Raw genomic sequence first — 14883 nt, 5'->3', positions numbered from 1 at the left:
TTCTCACTGTAACTGCTTCTGTGATTAGTTTTGAATGTAGGTTTTGTCAGGCAGCTGCTTTCCCCTCAGTACTCCAGACCATCCTGACCGACTTTCACCCATGCGTAATTAATGATTGTTAGAACACCAGTCAACCGAAGTGATACATACAGTACAATTGTCCCAGTGCTGTTATGTTCCATATTAACACTTGTGAAATGCCTCTCATCCAATCAGATCTCTTGGTCAGAACTACCTGTTGTATACTCATTGTTACAGAAAAGTTTTATTTACATGTTTTTTACCAGTTATGGAAGGAGACTCCTGTGTCAGTCCTTTATAACAGGCATTAAGTTTTCTGCCATTAGGAATTGTTTTTTTTTTTTTTTGGTTACTTTTTCCACTTTCTCTGGAATATCATATGGTATGTTTGTCTTATTAACTTTAAAAGACAGAATTAAATGGAAGCTAGTAAAGTTCCATATGTTATGTCATGCTCACATATGTCTTGTAGATGTTACACAACATCAAAAGCATGAAGTGTCCTTGAGTAAATACAAAATTGCAAATCGTTGTCAAATCACTGCAACATATGATGGCTAAAACCACCGTCACACCACCCTGGAGCAAATGATTGTCTTTGGATGCATATTCTGTTCACTAGATTTTTTAATTTTTTAAGTTTACTTGCATGTATTGCATTAAATAGTGTTATTAAGCTAATGGCTGTTCTTCTCTTTTAACAGCAACATTTCATCAGTAAATTGTTGGACAAAAGTTAGCAAACTCTCATAATGATGTTACTTGGATCGCATTTCAATAGTAAACCCTCCCTTGGCACGGTTTCTAAGCAAGTATACAGCTCCACTGAGCCCCTCAACTCCCTGCCTACATGGATAACACAGGCCCTATGTGACTTAGGACACGGTGAGAAAGAACTTCACCGCCTTACAGAGAAACAAACAGCTGAAGTGGATGAAGTAAACCAGAACCTTGATTCTGCAATTTTTGCTGCTCAGAAAGAAGAGCGCCGTTTACTGGAGAAGGTTGAGAAAGACCATCGGGAAGCCCAACAAAGACTGCAACAGCTCAAAAGAGAAAATGCAGCAGCAGCACGGGTAGGCCAATCCTTAATTGACCGGCAGATGCAAAAGATGGGCCAGCTTAAGGAGCAAATTCGTATGTGGGGTAGATGCCCAACTGGACCAAACAAAAGTCAGTTGCTGAGAGGAGTTAAAGAATTAATGCAACCTTGGGAGATCTCTCTTTCCCTGAAAAGAGTTACTTTCCAGCCCAGTCCTGAGTCAAATTTAATTCAGTTTGGGGAGATTAATGTTCAAGAACACAGCTTGACTTTCCCAGTTGGAGTCTGTGGACCACATGGGCAAAAATGTGCCCTTCACACTGGTGAAATAAAACTTGACAATCCAGTGGCTGTATCAGAACAGCTTTGTGCCTCATGTAATAGTGGTGGAGAAAAAGGATCCACAAAATCAAACAGTGGAAGAAGTCGTGTTGTCAGAAAGATTCGTTTATCGACAGCCAAAGATGATGTCTTAGCTGAGAAGGTAAAGATGCCCAGGCCCAAAACATATAAGGTATGGCCACGTAAGCGCGACACCTCAGAATCCTCTCAGGATGAGGAATTTCTTAGTTCTGACGCACATGGAGAAGACCTGTTCCTCGCAATTGATACAACATCAAGCCAAAGAGAACTGGAGGCAGAAAGCCCTATATCCAAGCAAAGTGAAATCATGAGACATAGTTTTTCCAAAGGCCACCAGAAACAAAGAGTCCTTGTTCCAGTTTCAAGCCAAGAGCCGTCCTGTCCACCAGAGGAACGAAGGCCTGAGAATTATGATCAAAACCTTGGATTCCAAAGAGAAATGTCATCTCCTGTGACATCTTTTGCAGAAGCTAAATCGAGTTATAGTTGTGTGGACCTCTCTTGGAAGGAACTTCCACAATATGGTCAAAGCTTTGGTGGACCAAGACGATCCCCTTCCCCAGCAGGCAGCACAGATTCCAGTTACACCTATACCATCAGGTCTGCCAGTAGCTGCAGTGGCTCGCTAAAAGAAGAAAACCAACATTCTATCTCCACCTCTGACTTATCTGCTGGGGGTCATCATTTAAGGAATGGAAAAGACAAAATTCAGAAGAAGTTAAATCAGAATAATTCACCTAGGCCCCAGGGTCAAGGCCTTAAAAGATCTGAAACATTAGATTTAAAAGACCAGCATCTGAAAGACTGCTGTGAGAGATCCAAACAAGTATCTCGTTCTTGGTCTATGTCTGATATAGAAGGAAGAGGAAATGGAACCAGAGTTAACCATAATGTAGACAGAAGCAAAAAAGAACGGGGAGCCTCAGGCCTGCAAAAGGTTGTGGAAAAGGGACGAACACTAAGAGCGGCACTTCTGGTAAAGAAATTTGGAAAGCAGGGCTCAGGACGCACTGACTTCACTTTGCCTAGCGGTGTTCATGCAACAGCTCAAGGTCAGCTATTTGTAGTGGACTGTGGAAATGTTCGCGTGCAGGTAACGGACCTACAGAAGAACATTGTGCAGCAAGTAACTCTACCTGCAGTTGACTCTACCTCTCGACATTGTCGCAATTTTTTTGATGTTGCTGCTAACTCCAAGGGCTTGATAGCACTGACATGTGCTGCAGAACGTGCTGTGCTGGTCTTTAACCGCCATGGTCGCCTCTTACAGACCTTTGGGAGCTCTGGTGCACAGCAAGACTTTGAGGCTCCGAGAGGTGTCACCGTGACATGGCTAGATGAGTTTCTAGTTGCTGATATTCGGCGTGGCACTTTGACAACTCTTAAACTTGACCCTAAAACAGGAACCAAGATAGAGCGTACTGTTGTCACAGGATTTTACAGGCCCTATCTGGTGGCAGCATGTCCCACTACAGGCCTCATGGCTGTGACCGAGAGGGGCAATGAAACTGGACGTGCAGCTTGTGTGAGGGTGTTGGAACCTGGTTGGAACACCATTCGCACCTTGGGTGTATGCTCTGGCATGGGACCTGTGCTTACCAGCCCCTGGGGTATATGCATTGATGCAGATGGAAATGTCCTTGTGGCAGACTGGGGCAAGCAGCATCGTGTGGTGCTGTACCCCGCATTTGGTGTGGGTCGAGATATTGTTACTCAAGGACTAAGCAGCCCTAGAGGTCTTGCCTTGCTGCCTGAAGGTCACCTTGTGGTCTCGGATAGCATGAACCACTGCATTAAGATCTATCGCTACAAGTAATGCTTGTACTTGTTGTTTTATATATACAGTATACTGTATACGTATATATACGTTACACAGTTTGTTTAAGCTTTTAAAAGATTAGTTATTGTGATTACAATTTCTCTCCAACTTTTTATTATTATATATTTTTTTTTATATTCTATAATTTCTAAAATTATCAAATTGCTTATACATTATAGCACAATCTGATTCATTCACTTGTACAGTTGGTTTTGTCAAAATTACTCTATAAAATATTAGTATTGATGTTTTTTTTCATACAAATTATTAGACATTTGAGACATATTATAGGCAAAAACTAGACATTGCAAAAATAAAAGTCAGACAAATGAAAGATATCAGGATCTAAAATAACTTTTAGTTAGAAGTTTTTTGTTTTTGTTTTGTTGAGTTATGCAATGTATGGGAATTATGTTTAACAATACAATTTCAGTTTGACAATATTGTATCTCTTAGCATCAAATAAAAACTGTGCTGGTATGAATACATGCATCCATGTTTTACTTCCTCTGACCAATTGTTGATCTCTAATTAATAAATGTAGATCTACTGTGATCCAGGCTGATATGATGGCAGACTGCATGTGTCTCGAAGAATGCTCGCACAGTATTATTTCTGAACTTGTGCTAGTGATCAGACTCGGTCAAAATTTAACTAAAAATATCAAATAATTAAATTTTAAAAATGCATAACTTATCAGGTAGTTAAATAGCATGCTCTTGAGAAATCAAGGTGTATCAACTTCTGGTTTCAACCATCTGAGGTACAGTAGATATTATTTTTCATCCTGAAATGAAGGAAGGAGAAGGTGGAACAATCACCAGAATTCCCAGAAGATGACATCGTACAGTAGGTAGGTACAGTAAGTGGCCACATGGGTCTCTTTGCAACAGCCTGCTTGCTTTTTAGGTATAGTGAAGCTGAACAAACAGTTGGTCTTGTGGTTACCAGAGGAGCTAGCCACAATGTTAACCATTATTGTTGTTCCTGGATCAGTTAACAACTGACCTCTTGTGTCAACCAAGTAACTTTGCTACTTTCATTTATTACAGTTATTGCTGTTTTCTATACCGCTTATCTTGTACAGGGTTGCTGGGAGCCTGGACATGGTGCTAATTCACGTTGTCATTCCTACACTACTGGCAATTTGAAAATGTCAGTTAGCCTAATCTGCCGCCTCATGTCAATACAGATGAATTCTACATATTGTATACATATTATATTATGTTATTTTATGTTATGCTAAGTTTTGTTATGTTATAACTTCTATATGTTCATTTCAGTATGTTCAAACTACGGTGGTGTTTTGATTAGCACTGCCGCCTTGCACCACCAGGGTCTGGGTTCAATTCCCGGCCAGGCTCGATTCTCATCTCTGTGTGCATGGAGTTTGCATGTTCTCCTTGTGCTTGGTGGGTTTCCTTCAGGTACTCTGGTTTCCTCCCACAGTGCCAAAGACATGCAGGTTAGGCTAACTGGGGTTCCCAAATTGCCTGTAGTGTGTGTGTTTGTGTGTGTGCCCTGCGATGGATTGGCACCCTGTCCAGCATGTACCCTGCCTTGTGCCCTAAGCCTCCTGGGATAGACTCCAGGTCTCCGTGACTCTGAATACAGGATAAAGAGGTATAGATGATAAGTAAGTGAGAGTATCCTACAGTAGCTATGTTTCTATGGCAGGTTGCTAATGTCTCACTTTCCTTTCTAACCCACAGGTGCATTATGCAATTTGAAACACTCTACCTACCCATGCTTTGACTTGACCCCATTATCCTTCCTTAACAGCTGTATAAAACAATAATCAGGTTTAGAAATGCCATAATAATACAAGTCCCTGGCTTTTTGATGCCATCACTTCTGTAGTCTTAACAAGCTATCTGATTCTGTTTGAAAAAGTAGCAATCAATTGTATTTCAGTATTGATGATGTCACACCAGTTATTGCTATCGAAGTGTTATCTCGATGATTTTTGATGAGAGTATTAATGAGTCTGTTTATTGTAAAAATGTTAAAATTCTGTTACTAGCAGTGTGACTTTAATTCCCTTCTGGTTCATGATTATGCAAGTATACATCTCCTTAAAAAGCAAACAGTGGTACATGACTGGGGAAAGTCTTTCAAAGCATTTCCTACAGTACACTTCCAATTGAAATACCTGCAATTAGTGCATCAGTTGCTTTGACTTTATTTACTACTGTATACTATAAGGTCCACAAATAAGCACATAATGGACCATAATGTGATAGAAAAATAGTGTTTGTCTGTTGACTATTATTTTACTATTAATACTTAAGTTATTATTGTAATTAGTAGACAGGTGTAATAAGATGTAAATTTACAACCATTGTTTCACTCACACATCGTCTATACTGCTTAATACCTGTATACAGGGTCTCAGGGTTGCTGGATCCTATCCCAGGAAACTTAGGACATGAGGCGGGGTACATCATGGACACACTACGAGCAATTTTCAAAAGCCAATGAGCCTAATCTGCATGTCTTTGTACTGTGGGAGGAAACCGAGTACCCGAAGGAAACCCACCAAACATGGGGAGAACATGCAAACTCCATGCACACAGAGACGGGAATCGAACCTAGACCCTTCAGGTGCAAGGCGACAGTGCTGACCACTAAGCCATTGTGCTGCCTAGAACTAAAATAAAGTATTAATATATTGCTTATTTTACACTACGATGAAGAATTAAGACTGATACAATGTAAGTTTAAAAGTTCATCCTTAATATTTTAAAAAGAAAGGTATACTGTATGAACCCCCACCCCATATATCAGTCATGACACAGACACCTTACTCAGTATATTATCTGAGCTGTTTTTCTAGGATTATGAAATACAGTTGTTTAGATCCCGGCATAAATATGAATGGTACAACACAGTGAGTGCAAAACTGTTATAAACCCCTCCAAGACCTTACTAACACCACTAAAATCTATTTTCCAAACCGCACAGAATGCTGTCCATGTTTGCTGATAGGAACAGTGCTAGAGACTAGTGCTGGTGTCCAATTCCAATAGAGGGGAAGGTCAGAGTCCACTTGACTTCATGATTTCCCTGCTTGGACGTTCCTGATTCAACTCACTAGTTCATTTGGTTTAGTGCAGGAGTCTCAAATTAATTTTACCAGAACATTAATTTTAGTGACAAGTAACGGATTAAAAATTGTTACAACCTGGAACTGAATTGGACTTCATTTAGATTCCATGCCAAATATTTAGCTTGCTAATGCAAATTTACAGTGGTGGCCAAAAGTATTCAGACAATATATGCCATGTATTACAGTATAATCCTCCCTGTGCACAGAACTGCTGACGACACTAATCAGTTGGCTGAAGAGTTGGGCTAAAAAAGTAGTAAAATGCTGTCACGTCATTATTATTTAGCTTAAAACTAGACCTAAAGTAGATAGGAAACTGTTGGACAAATGGTGAAGAATGCAGTAGCAGTTAAAAAACCATCTACAGGAAACATTTAAGCCGGCATGGACTGAGTGAGTGACACCAGAGTACCGCAGACGTCTTTTTGACGAGTAAAGGACTTCATATAAATAACGGATGCATAAAATAACAAATGGTTGTCATTATTTAAAAATTGGAGAATTTCCATAAAACATTAAATAAAATTTTTTCTCTTAATACTTTTGGCCACTACTGTTTATCATTAACATATTTGGTGAGTCTATGACCTGGAGTTTATTATAGTTTATTATTATTTATTATTTGCCATATCTCATTTTTTTCTCATATTTTAATTAAACCATTGTTGATAGATTATAAATATTATAATTTTTATAAACATTAAATTCCTTTAACTTCTCTTCCATAACCAATGCCTTGAATCAGCAAAATATATATTAAACAAAATAAGTAAATAATAAGGAAATCAAAGTCACTATATGTCTAGTGTCCTGTCCTGGGAGCAGGTTGCCTCACTTCAAACTTTTGTAACATGGGACTTTTCACCCTTTCGTTCTTTCTGTCATTGGCGGGAAATCACATCACGTCCTCCGCATTGTCCATAAACAGATAAACCCACACAGTCCTCCACCTGAACCCTCCCTGTGCAGGGACCAGTATAAAAGTCTGACCTTGTTACTGCTGTGGTGCATTTTGACCTGGTGTGAGAAGACGGCTGATCATGAAGCATCTCTTTGTGTTTTTTTGTGCGTGTTCTGTTCTGGTTCTGAGCTGTGCAGCACCAGCGTGAGTATCTTCTACAGAGGAGAGAAATTTAAATTAGATTTTATATTATATATGTTTTTTAAATCTCATATTGTGATATTTTGGGTACAAAGTACAGTGTTGGATCAATAATGCATGACCAAAGTTAACTTTACTATTAACCCTTTAAACTCCCATGTAGAGGCTTACACCACTCATACACACACACACACACACGCACACACATACACACACACACACACACTTACATTTACATTTACATTTCCTATTATTTCTAATTCAATGCTAAATTATCAGTACTTTTAAATACATACTAGAAAATAACCTATAATATTTTTTCTTTTCATTGTAGCCTTCATGATGCCATAGGTAAGTACATGCAGTGTTTTTCTATGTCAGCAATGCATTTCTGACTTTTCTGCAATTGTGCTGATTGATTAAGTCACAGCCAGATTATTTATGATGCTGTTTTAGCTCATCCTGAAGAAAAGCCACATGCTGATGAAGATTCCCCTCACAATGCTAAGTACGACCGCTGTGAGGGCATCGAGTTTGACGCCATCGCCCCTGACGAGAAAGGGACCACGCTGTTTTTTAAAGGTTCATTCAATTCAGTTTTATTTTATATTTATTACTGTCGAAGTACAGAAAGCCAAGCTGAAGTAGAACATCAGGTTAAATCAGGCTGGTCTGGAGAGGAACCACAGAAGAGCAAGTATGTCTGGATTAGATTCAATAACGATGGGTTGTTCCTATATTCTCAGATTTACTGTATATTCTTCTGTAGAGATTTTGTCCTAATGATTCACTAGAGATTTAAGTTTTTATTTTAAAGACATATGACACATGGCCATGTGAAGAGCTATTGAGACAAGTGTGAAGAGCCGCTAGAACTGATGTTAAGAAAGCGTGTTGTAGATCATAATCCTCTTGATGGCCAGAAATAACATTTAAAATAAAATAACATTTAAATCCCACTGCATATTATGCTAATATTATGCAAAGCTAACATTGATTACAAATAAGTGGGTAAATAAATAAATAAATAAATAAATATGAATCCTTAGAATTATATAAAATTCTGCCTGACTTTTTGGGAAAATGAGTTTTAATATTATTTTTGCCCCTAAATATCTGTAAGAAGTAAATGTCAAATAATAAAACTGTTAAAAATATAAAGATTACAAATATCAACTTATATAATAATAATAATAATAATAATAATAAAAATAATAATAATGTAGGTTAGATAAATCACATAATTGTCCAATCAATGTCTATAATTAAGAATTTCTAATTAGCTTTTTTGTTTTAAAAAAGAAAAGGGGGGGGGGGGGGGTCAGCTCTGGCTTTAATTGTATTCTTATCAAAATTCTTGGCCACATTAGTGACTTTGTTTTGAAACCCTACAGGAGACCATTTATGGAAGGGGTTTTCAGGCCCTGCTGAGCTTGCGAATGGTACATTTCAGGCATTAGATGAAAATCATCACCTGGGTCACGTGGAAGCAGCTTTCCGCATGCACAATAAAGACGAGGAAGACAGCAAACACCATGACCATGTCTTCTTCTTTCTGGTATGATATTGTCAGATATCTTAATGCATGACACATTCACACATCTGCATTGAGTTTAAAAGAATTTACCAAACTTTATTAAAATGCCTCCAAATTTCATTAAATTGTTAATTTGGCTGTTTTTTTTTAATGACCTGCTTTTGAATTTGAAGTAAGTGTGATGTATTTCATAAGTATCAATTTTATTTATAGGATGACAAAGTCTTTAGTTACTACAACCACACTTTGGAGAAAGGCTTCCCTCAGGAGATCCAGCAGGTGTTTCCAGATGTTCCCAGCCACCTTGATGCTGCGGTGGAGTGTCCAAAGGGAGAGTGCACCACTGACTCAGTCCTGTTCTTCAAGGGTAAATACATTTTCATATTTCCATATCTATGATATTTCATGTACTGTGATATTGGTAGATATTTTGCGTCCAGACACCAATGACAAAATGATCATTTTACCTCTGGAAATAAAGTTATTTAGAAAGTTTCTAAAAATTATGGAACTGGAATACATATGTATACACAAGTCCATTTCTCCAGGTTTGGGATTGGCAATGAGGATACACTGTATCTCAGTAACGCTGTATTATATATTGGCACATAGCGTTAAGGGCCCAAGCACCCAACAGGTCACATCTGGTTTCATGCTTCATCATCGGTTTATGAGTACAGTGAGGCTTCAAAGTCTAAAAGCAATAGTGAAACATTTCTATGTTCTTTAAAATAAAATATATATATTACAAAGTATTTTATTGACAATTTTTTATTTATTATACTTAAAAAACACCTTAAATGAATAGTGGAATATTTCAAATGTTTACATAAATGTTACATTTTCTCAATATTTGTTCTGTCCTCTTTTTTGCTTTAATGCCGAGCTGGCATGTACTCTACAATCGTTGTGCAAAACCAATGATGCATTTAAGATAAAATCAATCAGACAGCCATTTAAACTCATGTTGAATAGCATGGTCAATGTCAGACATTTGCTTACATTTTAAACAGGGGCCGAGAAATATGGCATTAAACATTTTAAACATCAACTTTTCAATATAGTAAGTAGTCACCGCTATAGTTACCTTGTACATTTTATATTTGTTTCAAAATTCTAAAATCTAATATTACAGACTTAGATAATCACACAGCTAGATAAATCTAACAGGAGAGAATGGTTCTGTAACCTGAGAAATTATTTTATATTCATTCATTAGGACATGAAGTGTCCATCTTTGATATCAAGACCAAGACAGTGAAGAAGAAGGTGTGGGATCACTTGCCAGTCTGCACATCTGCATTCCGCTGGCTCGAGCACTACTACTGTTTCCATGGTCACAACTTTACCAGATTTCACCCGGTGACTGGGAACGTGGAAGGAAATTATCCGAAGGAGACTAGAAGATACTTCATGAAATGCCCAAATATTGGTTTGTGGTCAAACTTTGTTACCTAATTTTTCTTTTTTGTGTGATGTTTGTAATAATGTACCTTAATATTTGTTTTTTATCTTTATCGTCTATTGGTGTGTTAAGGCTATAATATAATATAATATAATATAATATAATATAATACAATACAATACAATACAATACAATACAATACAATACAATACAATACAATACAATACAATACAATACAATACAATACAATACAATACAATATAATATAATATAATATGATCTAACATGGGTTGTCCCTCTGAACTTATCCTTTCCATCCTTGTAACTCCCAAAGAGAACACCATTATCTTTAGCTCTGCTACCTCTTGCACGGCCTCCTGTCTTTTCTTCAGTGCCACTGTCTCTAAGCCGTAGAGCATCGCTGGTCTTACTGCCTTGAACACCTTTCCTTCATTCTCCCTCTTTATTTACACACCTGGCACTTTTCTCCACCCATTCCAACCTGCCTGTACCCGCCTCTTCACCTCCTTTCCACACTCTGTTGCTCTGGACCGTTGACCCTGAGTACTTAAAGTCCTGCACCCTCTGTTCCTCTGCTCCCTGTAGCCTCACCGTTCCTCTTGGGTCCCTCTCATTTACACACATGTATTCCCTCTAGCATACAAGTCCTCATATGCTGTTTCTTTGGCCTTTGCCACATCTACCTTCACCTTACGCTGCTTCTCCCTGTACTCCTGTCTACTAACTTCAGTCCTCTCAGGGTCCCACTTCTTCTTAGCTAGCCTTTTCCTCTGTATTCTCTCCTGTCCTTTCTTGTTCCACCACCAAGTCCGCTTGTCCAGTTTGCCCTTTCCTGATGATACACCAAGTACCCTCCCACCTGTTTCCCTGATCACATTGGCTGTAGTTGTCCAGTCAACTGAAAGCACCTCCTGACCTCCCATAGCCTGTCTCAACTCCTCCCTGAAGACTACACAACATTCTTTGTGATTCGCATTATTGATTTGACAAATGTTTTACGTCGGATGCCCTTCCTGACAATACCCTCTGCATTTATCCAGACTTGGGACTGGCACAAGAAGACACTGGATTGCACCCCCTGTGGTTGCACTTTAGTAAAAATGTTTGTGTGTTTTATTAAAAAATGTGCACAACTTTTTAAAAAGTCTGTTGTAACAATTTTGTAAAAGTTGTGCTCTTGTTATGAACAAGACTAAAGGAACTAATTACCCCCTAAACAAATTATGATTTAACCACTTCAAGGTTCTGTAGAATTCAAATATGAATGCATTTTACAGAATGGAAATGAAAAATGGAGGTATAAAAATGCAGCAAATATACTGTAGAATATGATAATTTTATGCAAATTAAATTAGCCTGCACATTTTTTTAACACTTAAACTCCAGTGTATACGGTAATTTCCCATAGATTATATTTTGGTTTTTATCAACCTAGGTCACGGGGATGGCCACAAAAGGCCCCTTCCTAAACTCGACGCCATCACCACAGACAGCACTGGCAAATCATATGCGTTCATGGGTGAGTATAATTCCCTGCAACAGTGTGGGTGAGGATAATGGAGAGAATATTGTAGAATTAGATTTCATATGAAAAATCAAGTGAAATATCTGTTTATTTACAATTTTAGGAACAATGTACATTAGACTGGACACACACCGTGATGGTATTCATCCCTTCCCCATTGTAAGATCATGGAAGGAAGTCTCAGGACATGTAGATGCAGTCTTCTCTTATGATGACAAGATTTATATCATCCAGGTAAAGCAAAATACTACAGTTTGTTTTTAACTTTAATGTAAATAATATTAAACCATTTAACTTACAGTTGAGCTGAGCAGGTAAGACATAAATTGAACATACTAGGACAAACTGTATATTGCATTACTACTTTAAAACATCTGCATTGTAATAAATAACAATCACTTGTCAAGTCTATGAAAATAAATAATACGAATAATAAGCTTGGAATTTATTGCATTAATGAGTTTAACAAGTTTTTCAGAAATATGTATTATTTCTGTAGCTAAGATTTAAAAATTAATATTAGTTATGGCAGCGGCACAGTGACTTAGTGGTTAACACTGTTGCTTTGCACCTCCGGGGTCCGGGTTCGATTCCCATCCAGGTTTAATACCTGCCTCTGTTTGCATGGAATTTGCATGTTCTTCCCGTGCTTGGTGGGTTTCCTCCGGATATTCCGGTTTCTTCCCACAGTCCAAAGACATACATAGTTGCCTAATTAGCATTCCCAAACTGGCCATAGTGTGTGTGTGTGTGTGCCCTGCAATGGATTTGCACCCTATCATCTGCCTCATGCCTCCTGCGATAGGCTCCAGGTCCCCACGAACCTGTATTCAGGATATCAGTATAGACGATGTGTACTAGTTATGACTAATAATTTATTTCTATAGTTAAGGTAATTAGCAACCTTTAATATAAAGTTTTACCATTTATTTTGGCAGGGTGATCAAATATATATCTACAAATCAGCAGCACATTACACACTCATTGAAGGATATCCCAAACCACTAGAGGAGGAGTTGGGCATCAAGGGACCTGTGGATGCTGCATTTGTATGTAACGAACATGTTGTCCATGTTATACAAGGTATGTGTCTCTTTCATCTCAGTCGTGACAATATTTTCCAGTTACTATAATGAACACATTTTAGTAAATGCACAAATGATGTCAGCTTTAATTCACTTTGAGTAAATGATTTCGAAATGACTGAATTCTTCACACAGGTCAGAAAATGCTCGATATTGATCTGGCAGCGACTCCAAGAGCTGTGAAGGTGGAGGCTCCACTTCCTTTCCCTAAAATTGATGCTGCGACGTGTAACGTTGAGGGAGTGAAAGTGTTTGTTGGTGAGGTATATTACCAGTACCAAAGCCCTAAAGAGCTGGCTACAAGCAAAATTAACCCACTACCCCATAAGCTCTCATCTGAAATATTTGGTTGAAGAGAACAGAAGCAAACAGAAACAAACTTCACATGAAATGCATTAAATGCCTTTTTATTAAATTTCCTGTACATCATACATTTAAATAAATATTTCATTTAATTTTTGTTACCGTAATTTTTCACCACACCACTCACTCTCTAGGCATCCTCAGACGGATGTGCTGTTGGTTTCAGTAGATGCTATATACGGTATATTTTATTAAAGAATCTAATTCTAATCAGGATCATAGTGGGTCCCACAAATACTGGCTAACTTAAGTTTAGATTATATAGCTAAAAAATAACTTGTCCAACATTTAAAACAAATACTATATCAAACTGTTCCGATCTTTGTCCTGTAAAGACTGTAAATGTTAGTCACTGGTCCCATGTCTTAGCGCTAAATTCAGAGCTAGTGACTTAAGAGTTACAAAAATATTTACATGGAAACAGTTTTTCATATTCATATTTGTATAATGCTAAATTAAAAGCACTCCCAGCTATAAACAAAAAGAAATTAACCCCCAGAGAGTTTCATACTATCAGGACTTTTATTTAAAGCCCAAAATGGGTTCACTGTCTAAAAGGTCCCATATTTTATTATTTCCTTAACAAGTTAACACAGGTCACCCCTAAACTGTGTAGGTTAATGTTCCAACTGAAATACCTCTCAGACAATGTTTGTCCTTATTTCCCTTCTCTCAGCTACTGCTGAGAACCAGAGAACAGCAGAGCTGAGTAACAAGCTGGTGGAGGGGGGGGGGGTGTATCCCCTGATATGAGGTCACAAGAGAAGACAAATCAAATTGTTTGTTAAGGCCCGGGCCAATTAAAAAATAGGCGGAGAAAATCACATTTTGTGTTTGAACACACACACCCGAATGTCTAACATGACAAAAAAATTAATTTTTTATAATATGTCCCCTTGTTTATTGCATTAAAGCCTGAGCACCATGCACTGACACCTCATGAACCTGGTAATTCATGTTGGATCTGTTTGCATGACAGAGGCTTTAAATAGCCAGACTTTGAATGCCATTTAAAATATCATCCATGGAACCATTTATTTAAATGAATCTAAAATGGTATGTCCTTATTTTGGTGTTTCTAGAGGATATTTCAGTGCTTCATCATAATCAGAAAATTAGGAGACTAATAAAGAATTGGACATATCACATTATGGCCAATTTAGGTATCGCTGTCTTCTGGAAGAAAAGATAAATGGCTTTGAAGACCAAGTGGACATCTGAAAAAGAGAAGTCCTATACTTTCTGAGATAAGGCAGGGTGAGAATACCAAGTGGCCTTACTAGAAACATGATCAGAGATGAAATCATTCTCCTGACAGCATATCTGTCTGTCTTCCTGTCTATCTATATATCAATAAGAGCCAGTGGATTTAATAGCATTCAAATTAATTCAGAAATGTTATTGATGCATATGTCTGAACTTGCAACCAATAAACACAATTAATTTTCCCAAATGGGTCAGAAAAAACCTCAAACCTAATTTGACTCATTA

The 14883-nt window shown here is 37.8% G+C and overlaps 1 protein-coding gene across 1 annotated transcript; it reads left to right on the top strand.

The window, feature by feature from the left end:
* Positions 1 to 7358: 7358 nt before the first annotated feature.
* Positions 7359 to 13484, top strand: hpxb (hemopexin b). Its single transcript, XM_053477734.1, has 10 exons — positions 7359 to 7459; positions 7791 to 7807; positions 7913 to 8038; positions 8851 to 9014; positions 9207 to 9360; positions 10213 to 10425; positions 11855 to 11938; positions 12048 to 12178; positions 12883 to 13027; positions 13165 to 13484. The coding sequence occupies exons 1-10, from the start codon at positions 7395 to 7397 to the stop codon at positions 13380 to 13382; spliced, it is 1317 nt and encodes a 438-aa protein (XP_053333709.1). The 5' UTR covers positions 7359 to 7394; the 3' UTR covers positions 13383 to 13484.
* The last annotated feature ends 1399 nt before the right edge of the window (positions 13485 to 14883 follow it).

The sequence above is a fragment of the Clarias gariepinus genome, chromosome 18, assembly GCF_024256425.1.
Source record: "Clarias gariepinus isolate MV-2021 ecotype Netherlands chromosome 18, CGAR_prim_01v2, whole genome shotgun sequence".
Taxonomy (NCBI): domain Eukaryota; kingdom Metazoa; phylum Chordata; class Actinopteri; order Siluriformes; family Clariidae; genus Clarias; species Clarias gariepinus.
This window is presented reverse-complemented; position numbering and strand designations above follow the sequence as displayed.